Genomic DNA, 18925 nt, shown 5'->3' with positions numbered 1-18925 from the left:
CTCAAGTGTGTTTATCTATTTGTGGGATGAAGGATTTCTGCATTTTCTTTCTAATCTTGTTACTTTATCTTGGTGTTTATAATTGTATATAATTTTAGTATTAGTTTATGACTTTAGATCAATGAAAGCTTTAATGACAATAGTGCAATTTAAAATGTGTGTGTTGTTTGTTATTTGTGCTATTTAGTAATTTTCTATTCTATTTGAATATCCGTTTATACACTATTTCCTTCTGTGCTTGTTACTTTATTTTGGTATTTATGATGGTATATAATTGGTATTTATTATTATTGTAAATTTGTTCTATTTGTGTAGTTTTTGTTTTATAAAAAGTCAGTTAGTTTGAGCAGAACAGTCTATAAAAGACGGGGGGGGGTTCGGATGTTTCACATTTCCTGTCTGTCTCCAATTTCCCGTCAAATAAAAGCATAAAAATGCCCGAAAATTAACCTTAACTTAAAAAAACCAACATGAGCCGGATTAAATCTAATTATAATGGATTACATTCAATTATAACCTCCACGTCTCTAGAACGAGAACCAGGTGAGATCAGCTGAGTAAACAGACTTCATACATGTTTGAGTCGTTACGTCTCCACAGAAACTTCAGCTGTTACGATGAGATGATCAAACAGGAGTAAAGGAGAAACACGACGCGCTCTTTTACATTAAAGTTATTTAATTACATCAAATATGAAAAAAAACATCCATGGTTTCTGATTTTACAACTGGAGGAAAAAACACTGTTTACAATTAAGCCCCATTCATGGTTGTCTTGGCAACAGATTGACTGATTCTGGTTGCCGTAGCAGTGTAGTGGCTGATTAATTAAGGCAGGTTCTGGATTTACAAACACCTGCTGACGTTCTGATCCCCGTCGACCGACCTCCGACCTCTGATAAAGAACCTGTACGTGTCAGCAGTTCACTACATAAATCACTTTTTATATTTGTAGAAACCAGGAAGTCGAGTGAATGTTTCTGATTTGAGCCACTGTGAGAACATGAGGATGTTTTCGGGCCGAGATCTGAAGCTGGTTTTGCACCAAAACATTTAATATAATGAAGAATAAATTGCCTTCATGCTCAATAAGAAGCTTGTTTAGTGGTTTCAATGAACCAGCAGATAAAATAAAGAAAGTTAAGGGACAGTTGCCGCCGAGGATTCTGGGATCACCCTGGTAGTTTTGTTCTCCGCTGGTGGAGGTGGAATGTTTCAGGAGCAGAGCATCATGGGATGGATTTGTAAAGAACTGATGTACATGTGAACAAACAGAAAGAGACGCAGTGGAGTGCATCTGAGAAAAATCTTGGGGCAATTATCATCAGTCGTGTTTGTATTTAGAAACGTCATCAGACAGGAAAAGAAACCAAACACGCTCGTCACCGCGAACGTTTCTCTTCCTCCTGATGAAGTTTAGAAACATGAGGAAACGTCAGACTCCAGCTGGAGCCTGAAACCAACAGATTACAAACCAAGTTCAGAAGCTCAGGACGACCTTTAGGTGTCCGTTCAAATGTCCGACATGTTGATTAACGCTGAATTCATCTTTGAAGACTGGGGTCATCCTGGTAGGGTCAGGGCTCTTTGTTGTGTGTGTGTGTGTGTGTGTGTGTGTGTCACTGCTCGTTCTGCTGTGTGTCTGTGATGGTGGAGACGGCGCCCTGACCCTTGCTGACGTCGCTGATACAGGCCCACTGACCGTCCATCGACTCCTTCCACAGCGTCACCTACAACACACACACACACACACACACACACACACACACACACACACACACACACACACACACACACACATAGAGTCATAAGAAGAGAAGTTTTGCAGATTCAGAATCATAATTCATTTGGGCGGGAAATAAAACACAAGGTACAGCGTCTGTGTGACTTCCTCGTCTCTACCTTGTTGTCGCCCCCAGAAACAGCCAGTATATTCCCAGTGATGGACCAGCTGACGTGCCAGACGACGTCGTTGAACTTATGGAGCAGTTTGGCCGTCCAGGTGTTGCCTGCCGGGTCGTCACACGTCCAGATGAACACGCGTCCGTCCTGGAAGAAGGTGCAAAGGAAAGAGTGAGTGTGTCTCCAGATCAGCAGTGGAGGGAACTGGACGTTATCTCTGGCTCCACCTGGTGGTACAGGTGAGTAAATTCACAGTAGGCTTTAGTTCTTTATAAAATAACCTGCTGATAAAAAGGAGAGGAGTTTGGCGGCATAACGAGGTGTTTTCTTGATGATAATACAACAGGATTTCTGTTTAAAATGCGCTTCAGTGATGAGAAGCCACAAATTATTTGTTAAAATACAGTTAAAAGCAGGTAAAAGAGCTATTACAAGTCACCTGAGGAAGGTAACACCTGGCTAATAACTGTTGAAGAAATCTTCTTAATCGAAAAAATTGACACATATCTTTTGATTAAAGAAGAAAAATGGAAATTAAAAAAAAAAGACACAAAATGGTGATAAAATCTCACCTGGGAGCAGCTGGCGATGGTGCTGGTGGGGAGACCGATAGAAGGAGCCCAGCCGACGTCTCTCACCCAATCACTGTGAGCCTCCAGCTTCTGATCCTCCTTCCACTGACCGTCTTCTTCTCTGGAGGCAGGAAGTGACCATCAGTGACAGTTAACTCAGTAACCCTCAGATCACAGAGTCTTTATTTTACAAGACAAAGAAAAATCACTTCCCTGACGAGAACTTCATTTTAATTTTCCTCGTCAAAACCACATTTTTAAATCCTATTAACACCTTTATGTTTTAACACTTTGTCCCAAGTCTTAAACATCCTCGTCCACCTCACTCAGGATGCTACCAACCAAGTTACTGTGAAAACCCTGAGATGAAATATCCGTGTGTGTGTGTTTCCTCCATCACTAAACACAAGCACCAGAGAGAAGTTCAAAAGAAACTCCAGTAACATACTTCCAGAGTTTGACCAGGTTGTCGCAGCCTCCGGAGACGAAGCGCTTGACGTAGTTCGGCTTCTGTCCTGACGGCTGGTCGATCAGACTTCCTGGAACCACAGCAGGAGCCCAACTCACTGCGTTACAGCCGATCTGCAGGACGATCACAACAACTGGGTTTATAGACAGCGTCAGCTCAGCTCACTCTGTTATCACATGCACGTTGGCGTGAATGGAAAACAATGACAGAGATTTATAATATTTAAGCCTGTGTTTCATCTCACAACATGATGGAAATAAACAAATTAAAGTTCAGTGTGACTCAGAAGAGTGTGTCGCTCACAGTGTGTGCGTTGCTGATCTTCTTGACGTCCCACTGCTGATCGCCAGTGAACGTGAGGAGGGAAATGGCTCCGTCTGAGCTGCCGCAGGCCAAGATCAGGCCGAAGTCATAGGGACCCCAGCAGACGGAGTTCACTGCAGAGTGAAGAACAAGAGACTGTCAGGGAAACATCACAGCTGGTTTGAAATGGATGGAAAACCTGGATAATTCCTATAGAGAACCAGAGTGATAATCACACACTGATTTCTCTGTGGGAGCAGAGCACGGAGACACACACCTGACGACTCGTGTCCCGTGTACTCGTACATCTTGTCCCAGGCTCCGTTCTCCTCCTTCCAGATGATGACTTTACGGTCGTAGGAACAGGAAGCCAGGATGTTGCCGAACATCGGGTGAGCCCACGCCACCTGCCACACGGGACCTTCATGGCTACACACACACACACACACACACACACACACACACACACACACACACACACACACACACAGATATTTACTCAAATATGGTGTTACAGATTAAAAACGACTGGAAATCAAATTTTCAATGTAACTTTTGGTTAACTTTGGTTTCTTACCCTCTGAGGTCTGCGACCAGGATCTGACCTCCGTTTCTGACATCGAAGATCTTCACGGTGCGATCAGACGAACAGGTGGCAAGTCGAGTCCCGTAATAATCCATCTGGGCATCGTGCTGAAACACACAGAGCAAGAGCTTAAACAACTGACAACATAAACTGTTGTACAGGTCTTGTACAGTTGTGCAGTTAAATCAAACAGTTCAGTGAAATGCTGCTTTGTGAGACTGATTCCTCAGCATAAGCAGAATGTGTCTGTAAATCATATCAACACTGGAAGTCAGTCTGACATAAGGAGAACAAACAGTTGTACACCAAACAAAAATGTCAACTCACTTATTAAGGCGGCATCTTTCATTCATTTTCAGTACTGATTAATCTGATGATTATTAACGTGAATAATCGATTAATAATTTGCTCTAAATGTCATAAAATGTAAGATGTTCACCAGATATTTTATTTTGTCTGTTCAATTTACAATTATATAAAGAGAGACGAATAAACAATAAAAGCATCAAATCCTCTCATTGAGGAAGTCAGAACCACGTAATACTTGTACTCTTATTCTGAAAACCAGCTAAACGATTAACTGACTATGAAACAGTGTTAACAGACTAATATCAGCTCATATTGACATGATATATTCTGACAAACAAGCAACGTAACGTGTGAAGACACATTTGTGGTGACTTAACTCTCACAACTATGTTACATTAGTAAATCCTGTCTGTTTAGCAAATGCTAACGTTAGCCTGAAACAGTGGGAAAACAACTTACGATCATGTCCTCGTGCGAGGTGTCCACCGTGTTGATGACAGAAACCTGAAATTCACAAACAAGTAAGTCAGAACTAAAACGACACAGAATATTAAGACACAAACTTTAAAGATTAGCTCTCTGCTGTTAGCATGTCTGCTAACGAGCTAGCTACCCGGTCACGTCAGCAGCCGGCGGTAAACGTTAAACAACAAACACGTTAACGGCGTCACCGGCAGCTTAAACCAAACGTGTCCAGACTCACCATGTCTGCGGATAAACCAGAAACTAAATCCAGAAAATTATTATTCCTTCTTTATCTGGAGATGAATTGACCAGATTCACCGCCCGCTCCGACGTGGCAACAAGTGCAGAGCTCGGTCCCACCACTATTCCTACCGGCGGAAACGTCAGCGAGCCCAACAAAGGTTCCACATACCAACCACACAGTTTACTTCGCATCCGATAGTTAGTTGGAGGTTAAAATAAAACCTTAAAAAGACCAAACAAGCTGTAAATGTTAAATTAATAAAAGAGATTCAAAATATAACAGAGCTGGATTATTAACCTACTCCCCCCCGGGCCCAGGAACCCCAGGGACCCCCAACAAGCCCCTGTTTTGGCCGCTTCTCCTGTCATTAAAATCCCGTCTGGAGCTGCATGTTCGTCATTTTAATTGGATCTTTGAGCTGGTGCTGCGTGAGGAGCTGCTCGTCCTCCTACTTTTCATCAGCTCAGTTTGACCTTTGTGTAAAAATGTAAACAAATCAAATGGACTGCTGTAATATCAGCGGATATTCTCTTTATAGCTTTGATTTTAACCTTTATTTGTTTACATTTTGTCAAACCGGCAACATTAAAAGTATGCCAAATTCACTGTTAGTATTTCCTGTTTTTAGTGTAACCACGAATAAACATAGAACTATCATATAACAGTCATACTGAAATAAACTTACAAACATTTTGATTTTCAGGCAAGTTCTGAAGCGTCTTTTCTCTTTGATTTCTAAGTGGATTTATGGTCATTCAACATAATGACATCCTTTGGGAATCTTAAATCACACTGGATGATTTCAGTATGTGTTTCTATGTATGTTTTATTAATCAACCTTTATCTGCATCTTTGGAGGCTTTTGACTTCCTCCAGCTGAATGTCCATTTCCGGTTTAGATCAATTATAGAGCAGCACGGTGAGTAATTATTTCTATTGATAACAAATTAACTTTTTGTAAGACTGGACAAGAAAACACAATTCATTTGTTCTACAGTTGCTCATATTGTATTACATTCTGGAAAGACTTTGGAAATTACATTTACCTGTCATTAACATTGAACAGAAAAATATTTTCACTTATTTTGAATGTAAAGATAACAGTTGTTAACATCTTAATTTTACTTGGAAAATTTCATATTCATAAGGCGAAATTTCTAAAATGAAATCCCTCATTTAAGTTGTTTTTAATTGATCTTGAACTTGGAGTCTCTTAAATTTGCAACAAACAGGAAGTCCATGTCAGGAGTTAATATCTATTCTGAAATGTTTGTCTGAAGAAGTCGGTCATTTAAAATATGTATTCGCCCCTTCTTTATTATTATTTTTGTTTCTTTTATTTAAGAATTGATGTGTCTAATTGTTTGTAAAAAAAAAAAAATCCCCCCAAAAAAGAGTATTTTATTTGCCACCTCCCTCCATGATGTTCACTATGTGTCCACACGGTGGCACCATAATCCTGAAGCACTTTTCTCTCGCGTCTATTTTTATCTGAACTCCCCCAGTATCAGGTTCCTCACCGGGTGCTGATCCCGTGTTCCCTCCCTCTGTCCCCTGCAGCCTCGCCATGTTGTCGGGTTAAAAATCTGTTGCCCCAGTTTTGTGGTTTTATCGCAGAGTTATTCTCACAGCGCCGGGACAGCTGTCAAAGTGCCAACATGTCGAGTGTGTCTTACCACATCTCCAACCTGTTGGAGAAAATGACATCAACTGACAAAGACTTTAGGTAAGAGGCAGAAACAGTGTGTGTCTGACAGTGAGATGACACTTTTGGGTCCTGACTCATTCACTGTATGTGTGTGTCAACTTACTACACTACTACATTTCTTCACTTATTTTAAAAGAAATTTTATTTTATTTCATATTTCTCTTTTCTCAAGAGACAAAACGTCTTCAAACTAGAGCTGCAACTAATTATTGATTTAATTAAATCAATTAATCAGCAGATTTTCTTTTGGTTTGTTTTCTCTTCAGTGTAAAATGCCTGAAAACAGTGAAACATACCAGTGACAATCTCCCACAGACCAAGGTGACGTCTCCAGCTGTCTTGCTTTGTCCCAAACCCAAAGATAATCAGTTTAGTGTTGGACAAAGAAAAGCATCACATTTTAAAACGGGAGAAGCTGGAAACAGCAAATCTGTGGCATTAAAACTGATTAATTGCTTTAAAAAGTAGATGGTGATTAATTCTCTGCTGATGAACTAACTGGTTAATCCAGTTATGACTGTACCTCTGTGTTTACCCAGTTTGGAGAAAGTGTGTTGGTGTGTGTGGTGAGATAAGAGTGGTTATAAATGACATTATAATACAGGTTTGAATCATTTAATCAACTTATATTAACTGGTGATCGACTTCTTCTTCTGCGTTTGTTTCCTGTTTCTTCTCATTTAACCCTGCAAACATGAAATCAGAAATATTACTGAGTTGAGTTGTTAACTCTCGACTCATCCCACTTTGTCCCTTTCTGTGTGTGTGTGTGTGTGTGTGTGTGTGTGTGTGTCTGTGTGTGTGTGTGTGTCCAGGTTCATGGCCACCAACGACCTGATGCTGGAGCTGCAGAAGGACAGCATTAAACTGGACGAGGACAGTGAGAGGAAGGTGGTGACCATGCTGCTGAAACTGCTGGAGGACAAGAACGGAGAGGTGCAGAACCTGGCTGTGAAATGGTAAACACACACACACACACACACACACACACACACACACACACACACACACACACACACACACACACACACACACACACACACACAGCGGCTTTAATGCAGCAGCTGCTGCACTGCAAAACTATATTTTAAAGATCCTCACCAAACATGTTTTATAAGCTGAATAAAAACTCTGCTTTAAGTCATAATCAATGGGTTTTCAATAAAAACCTTGAGTTAATATTAGAGGAAATCAACCATCTATGAATGTCAGTATCGGTTCATTATAAAAGTTTAGATATTGGACACAAGACGTTTCCTGCTTCACTGAGAAGTCAGCTCTTAGTGTTTGTGTCCCGCGAGGTTCAAGTTCCCACATCACACCTGTGTAAGTTTCATATTGGGCCGTGATTGGGCCGCTGTCCAGGTGTTACACTGAGATTCCAGGTGAGCTCAGAGAAACTTCCTCAGACGAGTGTGAACACAAACTCGTCTCTCTGCACAGTGACGCTCAAACATCCAAGTGACAACAAGCAAAACACATTTGTGAGACTTTAATACATTTGTTTATTGTGACTATTTTTTTTATTTTTTTATATTTAAATACTTTAATGCCAGAGACTAGATGAAACTGATGTGGAAAATGAAGGAAGTAAACTCTGGGTATGTTTGATTTTCAGCCTGGCGCCTCTGGTGAGTAAGGTGAAGGAGCCTCAGGTGGAGACGATGGTGGACACTCTGTGTTCCAACATGATGTCAGATAAAGAGCAGCTGAGGGACATTTCCAGCATGGGACTGAAGACTGTGATCGCCGAGCTGCCGCTGTCTTCATCAGGTGAGACACACCTGAGACACACACCTGTCTCTGTTTACTCTGCTCTGTCCTGATTCCAGATTTAATGATGATCAGGTTTCCATCTCGCTGCGATGTGGATATTTAGAATATCAGGTGATGTGAATGTGACTAAAAACAAATGTGTATTAGAAATGTAACTAATGTTTTAATTAAATCACTCATTATTATGTTTTCAATTCTAAACTTTTCAGTTTTAGTTTTATTTGTTAATTATAATTGTTCAAGTGCATCTGATGCTCAGTATTCCTGAGTGCACTCGAAGGCAGCAAAAGCCCCGACCTCACGGACTGAGAATAAAGAATAACAACTGGGAATAAAATGATAAACCAGTGTGTGAAATAGTTCAGTGTTACATCTTTGTGTTGGGTTTTATCGTGATGTGGCTTCTCAAAGTTGTCTCTGGTCTCTGGTCTCTGATCCCTGGTCTCTGGTCTCTGGTCTCTGGTCTCTGATCCCTGGTCTCTGGTCTCTGATCCTGGTCTCTGGTCTCTGGTCTCTGGTCTCTGGTCTCTGGTCCTGCGGGTTGCCAGGTTTGACTCTGACAGCCAGTGTTTGTAAGAAGATTACCTCTCAGCTGATCGGTGCCATGGGGAAACAGGAGGACGTGTCGGTTCAGTTGGAGGCTCTGGACATCCTGTCGGACATGTTGGGAAGGTAATAACGAAACATTAGGAAACACGTCTCTCTGATAACAGCAGAACCAGAACACCTCAGTCCGTCCCACATTTGAGTCTCAACAGTCACAAGATTACAGCAAATTTTATCCGTACATGCAGGAATAATAATGACTTTTACTGTAGCATCACCATCAGCACAAATTTTGCAACAGTAATAATAATAATAATAATATTAATAATAATATCATCAAACATCAGAATTTTAATGAATCTTACTCAGAAAATACAACTTTTAATTTTAGAAATTCCAGGTCCTTTCAGAATAAAGTGACATAAGATATAATGGGAAGGTATTAACACACTTGGCTTTTTTACATATATTTAATATAGAAATATAAAAAGGTCAAAGGTCAAATGTGTTAATACCACATTTACAGTGGAGCAGATGATGTCAGTGGTGATTGTTGTTGTTGTTGTGATCCTCCCTCCAGGCTGAGCGGTGCACTGGTCAGTTTTCACAGCTCTCTGCTCTCCAGCCTCCTCCCCCAGGTGAGAAACCTCCCAGTGACTCCAGCCGAACGATGACACGCCTCCTCCTCCCTGTAGCAACACTTCTGTGTTAATAATGATAAAATCTGTGTGTTTGAATGAGTTAAATCTATTACATCTGTGTTATAGAGGATCCTCGCAGTGACTTTATTTTGTTGTTTATTTTTTATTCTTCTCAAATTCATCCTCATTCTGCAATATTGTTCTCTGGCGTCGCTGCTTTCAGCTCTATTTCATTTGATCTTATTTTATTTTGTCGTTCATCCCTCTATCTGCCCTTTCATTCATTCATTCATTCATTCATTCTTCACCCGTAACGCTCCACCAGTTAACCAGTCCCAGGATGGCGGTCAGGAAGCGCTCCATCTTGGCTCTGGGTCACCTGGTGCCCTGCTGTAGCCCCGCCCTCTTCTCCCAGCTCACAGAACACCTGTTGGTGGAGCTGGCCAAGGGCCCGCCCACTTCAGTGACCAGGACGTACATCCAGTGCCTGGCAACCATCAGCCGTCAGGGCGGCCATCGAGTGGGTGAGATCTGCTCCTGCGTTTCTGCTGCGTTCACGTGTGACTCAGAACGGAGGAGAGAACGCGTTACATACTGATTTTAATTTGTGTGTGTGTGTGTGTGTGTGTGTGGGTATGTGTGTGTGTGTGTGTGTGTGTGTGTGTGTGTGTGTGTGTGTGTGTGTGTTGTGCAGGCGAACATTTAGAGAAGCTCATCCCCATGGTTGTGAAGTTCACCAGTGTGGACGATGACGAGCTGAGAGAGTACTGTTTCCAGGCCTTCGAAGCCTTTTTACGCAGGTACACACACACACACACACACACACACACACACACACACACACACACACACACACACACACACACACATTTTCACCCTTTTTCCATTACTTTCACTGTGTCCACTGCTCCAACGATTGACAGGTGTCCAAAGGAGATGTCACCCCATGTTGCCACGGTGACCAAGCTTTGCCTTAAGTTCATGACCTTTGACCCTAACTACAACTATGACGACGATGAGGAGGAGGAAGACAGCATGGACATAGAGGACGGGCTCGATGAAGGTTTGTCTCTTTCTGTCTGTTACACGTCTGTGGTTAGTTCACATGTCGCAGTGGTGATGCAGACCATTGGTAGACACTACAGATTACAGATGACCCCTAAACGCCTCACATGCAGACTTTAGTAGACACTACTGTTTTCTCCTGTCTCCAGATTCAGACGACGAGTACAGCGACGATGACGACATGAGCTGGAAGGTGCGACGCTCCTCCATCAAATGTCTGGAGGCGCTGATCAACACGCGCCGTGACCTCCTCCTCTCCTTCTACTCCTCCGTCTGCCCCGTTCTGCTCGCCCGATTCAAAGAGCGCGAGGAGAACGTGAGGGCAGACGTCTTTGCCGCCTTTTCCACCCTGCTGAGACAAACACGAGCGGGACCGACGAGTCACCACGGCCTCATGGCGGCCGGCTCAGACCCGGGGGCGAGCAGGGACGAGGAGCCGGCGGTCGCCATGTTGAAGAAACAGGTAGAAACAGAGAAGAGGATGATCCCAGAAATCATTGGCTGAGTGTGTAGAGCTAAGGTGTGTGTGTGTGTGTGTGTGTGTGTGTGTGTGTGTGTGTGTGTGTGTGTGTGTGTGTGTGTGTGTGTGTGTGTGTCCAGGTGCCCCTGATAGTGAAGGCTCTCCACCGGCAGCTGAAGGAGAAGAGCATCAAGTCTCGTCAGGGCTGCTTCTGTGTCCTGACTGAACTCACCCACACTGTTCCTGGAGCGCTGGAGCAGCACATACCTGCTCTAATACCTGGTACACACACACACACACATACGCACACACACACACACACACACACACACACACACACACACACACACACACACACACACACACACACACACACACTCTCTTACTTTTTTGTTCCTCTTTCATTTCTTGTGTTTTCCTTCGACTGCTTCTGTTTCTTTTCCTCTTTTCCTCTCCTTCTCTTTCACCTTTTCACTTTCTGTTATTATTATTTTTCTCGTCCTTTCTCCCTCCTCCTCCTCCCACCTCCTCCCTCCTCCTCATCCCTCCTCCCTCCTCCTCCTCCCACCTCATCCCTCCTCCCTCCTCCTTCTCCCTCCTCCTTCTCCCTCCTCCCTCCCTCCTCCTCCTCCCTCCTCCTCCTCCCACCTCCTCCTCCCTCCTCCCTCCTCCCTCCTCCGTCCTCCTCCCTCCTCTCCCTCCTCCCTCCTCCCTCCTCCTTCTCCCTCCTCCTCCTCCTCCTCCTCCTCCTCCTCCTCCCTCCTCCTCCTCCTCCCACCTCCTCCCTCCTCCTCCTCCCTCCTCCTCATCCCCCTCCCTCCTCCTCCCTCCTCCTCCTCCCTCCTCCTCATCCCTCCTCCCTCCTCCTCCTCCCACTCCCTCCTCCTCCCTCCAGGCATCGTCTTCTCCCTGACAGACAAGTCCACCTCCTCCACCATGAGGATCGATGCTCTCTCCTTCTTCCACGTCCTCCTCCTCTCCCACCCTCCTCAGGCCTTTCAGCCTCACATGCAGGTTCTTTGAACTGAGCAGAGACCTTGTTTTGTTCGTGCGACGCCTGTGACTCGATGAGCACATGAAGACTTCTTCTTCTTCTTCTCGTCTCTGTTGTGCTCTCTGCAGGTGCTGCTGCCCCCGGTGGTGGCCTGTGTGGAGGACTCCTTCTATAAGATCACGTCGGAGGCTCTGCTGGTCACTCAGCAGCTGGTCAGAGTGATGAGGCCGCACGGACAGACCACGCCCACAGCTGCAGGGTTCGACCCCAAACCGTTTGTCAGAGAGGTGCGAGGGCTTTGTGAAAACAATATCTCGTTATAACGTTTTGAGGGAATTTCATAAATATTCACTTGGACTCAAAGATGAACTGGTTACACTTCAGTGGTCAAAGGTCAAAGGTCAGAAAACACTTTTGAGCCATTATTCCAAGACTTCACAAAGCAGTTATGACAAAATTTCACACAAATGGTTCATGTTTTATATGACTGGATAAACAGGGATGTGACCTGGAACTAGTCTGAGTGGCGGAGGGATACGACCACGAGGAGGTGACATGTAGTTCTAGTCTGTTGTAGCCAAGAGACGTTCGACCATCTACTGGCAGTTTTAAAAGATGCTTCTCATGTTTCTTTAAGGTGTTTTCTGTCACCATGAAGAGGCTCAAAGCAACAGACATCGACCAGGAAGTGAAAGAGAGGGCTATATCCTGTATGGGTCACATGGTGTGTCACCTTGGCGACCACCTAGGGGCGGAGCTGAAGGGTGTGCTGGCGATCTTTCTGGAAAGATTAAAGAATGAGATCACAAGATTAACGGCAGTCCGGACCATCACCCTCATCGCTGCTTCTCCCATAAAGGTTCAGTCAGAAGGATTTTATTCTGTCATGTGATAAATATTTAAAGAAAGAAGTGGAGTGACAATAACTTCCTGTCTTCTCTCTCTCTCCAGATCGATCTGTCGTCCATCCTGCCAGAGGCTCTGTCAGTGTTGGGATCTTTCTTGAGGAAGAACCAGCGAGCTCTGAAGCTCGGCACGCTGGCCTGTCTCAACACGCTGGTCACTCATCACGCCGCCAGCATCAAACCGGCAGCTCTGGAGCCCGTGCTGAGCGAACTCCCTGCTCTGGTGGACGAGGGCGACATGCATGTGTCCCAGGTAGGGAGGAAAACACTGGACCGAAGACGAAGGTGATCTGATCTGGGGTTACTGGCAGAGGGGGCATTCACAGGGGTAATTTAGAGAGGGGGATAAACCCCCTTCTACAACAACAGCTCGAAAGACGTCACCATATTTAAACTAGAGAACACTTTATTTTAATAATAGAAAATGTTGAGAGAACTGAATTTACAGAATTCAACAATCAGAATCTGTGGAGTAATTCTGAGATACGGATAACAGAAAACAAACAAACATGTGGGACTGAGAACGTAATCTCTTCAGCAGAAATAACCTGTTTACCATCACGTCACATGAAGTCCTGACATCTTGATATTAATATTAGTGACATGATGTATTACACCTGTACTGTCCCTCCGTTCAGGTGTCCGTCACCTTGCTGACCTGCATGGCCAAAGCCTGCCCCTCCTCTCTGGCTAAGATCAGCTCCTCTGTGCTGCCGGGCGTCTTCAGGCTCGTCCACTCTCCTCTGCTGCAGGGCGGCGCTCTGACCGCCATACTGGACTTCATCCAGGCGCTGGTGCTGTCCAAGTCCACCAACCTGGGCTACAGGTGGGACAGAGTGACAGGGTCAGCTGTGCGATGGATCTGTTTGGATCTGGGAGGAGTGTTCACTCAGCTTTACTTACTAATGGTGTGTTTGTGATGTTTTTTGTCTCCAGTCAGTTGCTGAAGTCTCTGACCGAGCCGTTTCACAGCTCTCCGTCCTCCGCAGACGGCGGCGTCATCCACAGACAGTCCTACCTGTCCGTGGCTCGCTGTGTAGCTGCTCTGTCCTCTGCCTGTCCCAAAGAGACAGCGGGGACTGTGTCCGGCCTCATACAGGAGGTGTGGTAGTGTTTGTACAGCTACGACAGCTTCATGTGCTCTGCGTGGTTGTTTCTGCTCAGACGGTATTCTCCCTCCTCAGGTGAAGAACCCCGGCTCTCCTGAGTCTGCTCGGGTCCTGGCTCTGTTGTGTCTCGGGGAGGTGGGGAGGAACGGCAGTCTGGGAGGAAGTAAGGAGGTGCAGGGAGTCATCCTGCAGGCCTTCACCTCCACCAGTGAGGAGGTGAGACATTACATCATCATCATACACCCTCCAGGTGACCCAGCTGAGGCTGATCAGACGACATGCCAGCTCCTTTGCTCCCCACGGTTCCCCCGGCTTACTTATGCTCCAGATGATTGTAAGACACATGTGGTTCCATGGTTAGTTGAAATAGTGAAAACTGTTCTCACATGTTCAGGGTGAATCCTTGGTGAAGCTTGTTTTGTCCGACCAACAGTCCAAACCCACAGTCGTCCAGTTTACAGTTATAAAACAGAGAGAATCAGACAGAAGCTGAAATCAGCAGCTGTGGAACATCTTTGCTTAATACATGACATGAAGAATGTATCTGAATATCAGAATACTTGATTATTTGTGATAAATATTATATAATAAGCATTTAATTTAGCATTGTTTCAACATTTCATTTTTCTTTTTTTCCTAAATCAAACTTATTTACTTCTCTTGGTTTCAGAGTCTCGTGTTTATATTTTTTCTATTTTTAACTGACAGTAGAGACGTACAGGAAACCAGCGTCTCTTGTTTGTGATCAGATCAGATTTGATCAACTTCCCCACCTCAACAGTCAACAAACGAAATGCTGCTGTCAAACGGGACCTCTAACCCCGCCTGTGCTGGGCCGCTCATCAAGGAACAAATGTAAAGCTGTGTCGTTGAAATACTGCACGTGTATTCAGCTAAACATGTTCCTGGGTGAACGAAGGTGAGAAAATTGAACACGCCTTCACACGGTGGCCTGTTTCTGTGGTTTCAGGTGAAGACGGCGGCCTCCTGCGCTTTAGGCAGCATGGCCGTCGGCAGCCTGAACGACTACCTGCCCTTCCTGCTGAAGGAGATCTCCTCCCAGCCACGCAGACAATACCTGCTCCTACACTCCCTCAAAGAAGTCATCAGGTGTGTCCTCATGGGTTTGTGTGTCTGTTTGCATGTGTCAGTATTCCTCAGATCTGTCTTCATGGATCAGACAAACATTTATCTGCATTTACAGAACTATTTATGTTTATTCAATGTATTTTGTCATGAAACTAAACTTTCTAACTTTTCTATTCTTCTACTCTCTCTCTCTCTCTCTCTCTCTCTCTCTCTCTCTCTCTCTCTCTCTCTCTCTCCAGTGCCTGTCCAGCCTCTAGTCTCTCGCCCCACGTGGAGTCTATCTGGACTTTGCTGTTCCAGAACTGCGAGTGTCAGGAGGAGGGGACCAGGAACCTGGTGGCTGAATGTCTGGGAAAACTGACCTTAGTCAACCCGGCACAACTATTACCGCGACTGAAACAGCAACTGAAAGCTGGTACGAAGTGTGAGGAGGGGGCTGATTTTCATTCAGTCACACTATGTGAGATACTTGTCCCACCAATGGAGGGAGATGTTGGTGATCAATAGAAAATATATACTGGTCACATTGTTGTGGCAAACAGCTGTGTAGAATAATTCTGTTTCATGAAAACTTTATTTAATATAACGTCTGAAACATTAAGGATTTGGCAAGTGAGAGTGTTAATGTGATGAAACACCTGATCCTTCTCTATTGTTCTGTTCAAGATCAATTCATTTATAAAATAACACACACTCTTTCCCTCCCCCCTCACAGGTTCTCCTCTGGCTCGCAGCACAGTGGTGACGGCTATCAAGTTCACTATTGTTGACCAACCTGCTCCCATAGACTCACTGCTGAAAGACTGTATAGGTAACAAAACTCACTTCAGTTTCACGTTACCTGTGAGGATGTAAACCTCAAACCTAACCTGGATTCTTACCTTTATAACTAATGGTTATTTCTTTCTCGGTTATTTGATGAATTGTTTGGTTCAATTTTCAGTTTCCATGTCGACATGTGGTTACAGCTTTCAGACAAATGTGCACGTGTCCTTTAACTTTAAATCTAAAGTACACTCACATCCTGTCAGTCATTGAACCCGTGACGCCGTCTCTGTTCTGCAGGTGACTTCCTAAAGACCCTGCAGGATGAGGACATAAATGTGCGTCGTGTTGCTTTGGTGATGTTTAACTCTGCAGCTCATAATAAACCATCTCTGATCCGTGGTCTCCTGGGAACGGTGCTGCCTCACCTCTACAAGGAGACCCAGATCAGGAAGGACCTCATCAGAGAGGTGGGTGGCTGGATTGGATGTTATTCATGGTGGATGGTTGTTTGAATGGTGTTTAAGTCTTTGTGTACTACAGGTGGAGATGGGTCCGTTCAAACACACTGTGGACGATGGACTGGATGTGCGTAAAGCAGCATTCGAGTGTATGTACACGCTGCTGGACAGCTGCCTGGAGGGGCTGGACGTCCTGCAGTTCCTGGATCATGTAGAGGAAGGACTCAAAGACCATTATGACATCAGGGTGGGTAGAAAACATGAGCCAGGAACATGTCTGCTGCCTTTATAGAGAATATAACAATATAAGGCAGGTTTTTAACAACTAAACATCATGTATTTCATCTTAGATCTTTATTTGTTTACACCAACTTTTGTGCAGAATTTAGGAGAAATTTGACGACGTTACCAAAACATCTAACATCTTTCTTTTAGTTTGAAAATCAGAATAAAAAACTACGAATTAAAGTTCAGTGAGTGATGCTTTCATCCATTGAAGTGTGTGTGTGTGTGTGTGTGTGTGTGTGTATTGTTGCTGTAGATGCTGACCTTCCTGATGCTGGCCAGACTGGTCTCTCTGTGTCCTGCTGCTGTTCTCCAAAGACTGGACAGACTGGTGGAGCCACTGAAAGCTACCTGCACCACCAAGGTATCATGGCGTCACTCATCGTTAACTTCGCCTAAAAATAAAAATAATTAGTAGAAGTTAGTTAATAGACTGTTCGTGTGAATAATCAAGCAAAAACACAAAAGAAAAAATGTGAAGGATGGAGTAAAGAGTGTCTGCTCTAACATACAATAAGCTACCAACAATTAGCATGCCTGGCTAACAGTAGTAACCAAGAGGGTGATGCTTCCACGCCAAGGAAGAGAATATCATCATCATTATTATTATTATGATTATGTGAGAAGAAGCCACGTTGAGGACTAACTGGAAGTACAGCTGAGTTTTCCTGCTCAGAGACAGTTATGCATCAGCAAAATCTACAGCTGATTAAATCTGCCAGCGACTGTATGCATCTCAGCTAGCAAACATCAACCTGCTTTTGTCAACTTCTGTCAGAAATCAGGGAACCATAAAGATCTGCCACTGGTGTCATGGTAAACTGCAAATGTGCTACACTAGAGTGCAAAGGTCAGGGTGTAACAACAGTAGCAAGGTGTGTATTTTGGTGTAAAATACACGTCACACCTGGTATTGAGGAGTGCAGTGTGACTGAGCAGATGATCACATGTGTCTCCCTCCCCTCCCGCCGCCTGCAGGTGAAGGCCGGTTCTGTGAAGCAGGAGTTTGAGAAGCAGGAGGAGCTGCGGCGTTCGGCCATGCGTGCCGTCGCCGCCCTGCTGGCCGTGCCTGAGGTGGAGAGGAGCCCCAGCATGGCCGATTTCGCCAACCAGATCAGAACCAACGCTGACATGGCGTCCATCTACCAGAGCATCCAGGGAGGGGAGGGGGGGAACATAGGGCCCACAGAGAGCATGGATATGAGCTAGACGCTGGAACATGGAAAAGATGTTTTGTTATGATGTTTTTTTTATAGGCAGGGTTTAAGATATATCATCACAACTTCAATTTAAAACAGTATATTTTCCAACTCAACATTGGGATTTTTTAGTCTGAATTTCCTCTGGTAAAATACATTTTATGATAGACATGTGGTAAGTTTTGCAGTTTCTTTTTCTCCATTTTGTGTATTCCCGTCTAAGATCTGGGTTTAATTTAGATCACATGAAATAAAGTGGAGGCATCACTCTGACCATGGCCGTGCGGTTTGTGTCTGATCTGATGGATTTGTAACAAATGTGCCACCACGTTTAAATCATCATCTATAATCTGCTTGTTTATATTTCCATCCAGTCACAACATGAGCATGGTCACAAACATCTGAATCTTTTACTGTGGAAGGAAATGAGAGCAGTGACTTTGAAGCACTTGTTAACAGTACAGAATACCACATGTCAAAAAAAAAAAAGCAAGAGTTCAGCAATATCAAAGTCACACACTGATCCGGATAAACTGGATATTGTTTTAAGCAGAGTCTTAGCAAAGAGCAGGGCTTTCCACTTCCGGGTTTGTGTAAGCCGAAAAATATGGAAAGCCGAAAGGTTCAAAATTCGTCTCGGTTTCCACGTGGCCTGACGTACTGTAAACTTCCACCAGACGTTTTGTCCTTGAACGCCACCCTGTGGTTTTCATAGTCAATAAATATGAACAGTAAGCACCCTATCAGTGAAGAAGGGCAGACTACATTAACATACCACATATCCTCCATCAGTGCCGGCTGCAGTGTCGAGGAAGCGCGAATAACAACCGGAGAAGGAGCGTAACCGAATTTATATGGGTTCAAATTAGCTAAAAGAATTAAAGTTGTTTTATTAGTCGAAATTAGACCTGGACGGACCAGGTTGGTCCTGTTTGGAGGTACTGTGGTTAATGAAGGAATGGAGGACGATCTTAATTTGTCTGGTGAGTGTTTTTTTTTTCCTGTGCTAGATTAACTGAGATGTTAGCTTCATGCTAACCGTAGTTTCTGTTGTCAGAACTGAAATAAAAATA

The 18925-nt window shown here is 44.2% G+C and overlaps 2 protein-coding genes across 2 annotated transcripts; one reads left to right on the top strand and one right to left on the bottom strand.

Moving 5' to 3' along the window:
• Positions 1-660: 660 nt before the first annotated feature.
• sec13 (SEC13 homolog, nuclear pore and COPII coat complex component) lies at positions 661-4977 on the bottom strand. Its single transcript, XM_056403539.1, has 9 exons — positions 4844-4977; positions 4600-4644; positions 3823-3938; positions 3523-3674; positions 3246-3379; positions 2922-3055; positions 2474-2594; positions 1902-2048; positions 661-1729 (listed from the first exon to the last, which is right to left on the bottom strand). The coding sequence occupies exons 1-9, from the start codon at positions 4844-4846 to the stop codon at positions 1619-1621; spliced, it is 963 nt and encodes a 320-aa protein (XP_056259514.1). The 5' UTR covers positions 4847-4977; the 3' UTR covers positions 661-1618.
• Positions 4978-6402: 1425 nt separating this feature from the next.
• Positions 6403-18125, top strand: cand2 (cullin-associated and neddylation-dissociated 2 (putative)). Its single transcript, XM_056399001.1, has 24 exons — positions 6403-6575; positions 7373-7516; positions 8176-8330; positions 8882-9005; positions 9460-9517; positions 9846-10044; positions 10215-10320; positions 10444-10583; positions 10735-11048; positions 11186-11327; positions 11941-12059; positions 12168-12326; positions 12677-12898; positions 12991-13197; positions 13583-13770; positions 13881-14046; positions 14129-14269; positions 15024-15163; positions 15382-15557; positions 15858-15953; positions 16208-16377; positions 16451-16615; positions 16910-17017; positions 17632-18125. Exons 1-24 carry the CDS (start codon positions 6508-6510, stop codon positions 17860-17862), a joined length of 3738 nt encoding a protein of 1245 aa, XP_056254976.1. The 5' UTR covers positions 6403-6507; the 3' UTR covers positions 17863-18125.
• The last annotated feature ends 800 nt before the right edge of the window (positions 18126-18925 follow it).

This window comes from Seriola aureovittata, chromosome 2 (genome assembly GCF_021018895.1).
Source record: "Seriola aureovittata isolate HTS-2021-v1 ecotype China chromosome 2, ASM2101889v1, whole genome shotgun sequence".
In the NCBI taxonomy this organism is placed as follows: Eukaryota; Metazoa; Chordata; class Actinopteri; order Carangiformes; family Carangidae; genus Seriola; species Seriola aureovittata.
Note: the sequence above shows the minus strand (reverse complement) of the source record. Positions and strands in the feature narration are given on the sequence as shown.

Coding starts and splice junctions, on each gene's coding strand:
- sec13 (XM_056403539.1), bottom strand. Junction 3,056..3,245: donor AGATCAGCAACGCACACACT/GTGAGCGACACA, acceptor ATCGTCCTGCAG/ATCGGCTGTAACGCAGTGAG. Junction 1,730..1,901: donor TTTCTGGGGGCGACAACAAG/GTAGAGACGAGG, acceptor TGTGTGTTGTAG/GTGACGCTGTGGAAGGAGTC.
- cand2 (XM_056399001.1), top strand. CDS start 6,508: ATGTCGAGTGTGTCTTACCACATCTCCAACCTGTTGGAGAAAATGACA. Junction 12,060..12,167: donor CCTTTCAGCCTCACATGCAG/GTTCTTTGAACT, acceptor TGCTCTCTGCAG/GTGCTGCTGCCCCCGGTGGT. Junction 13,771..13,880: donor TCCACCAACCTGGGCTACAG/GTGGGACAGAGT, acceptor TTTTGTCTCCAG/TCAGTTGCTGAAGTCTCTGA.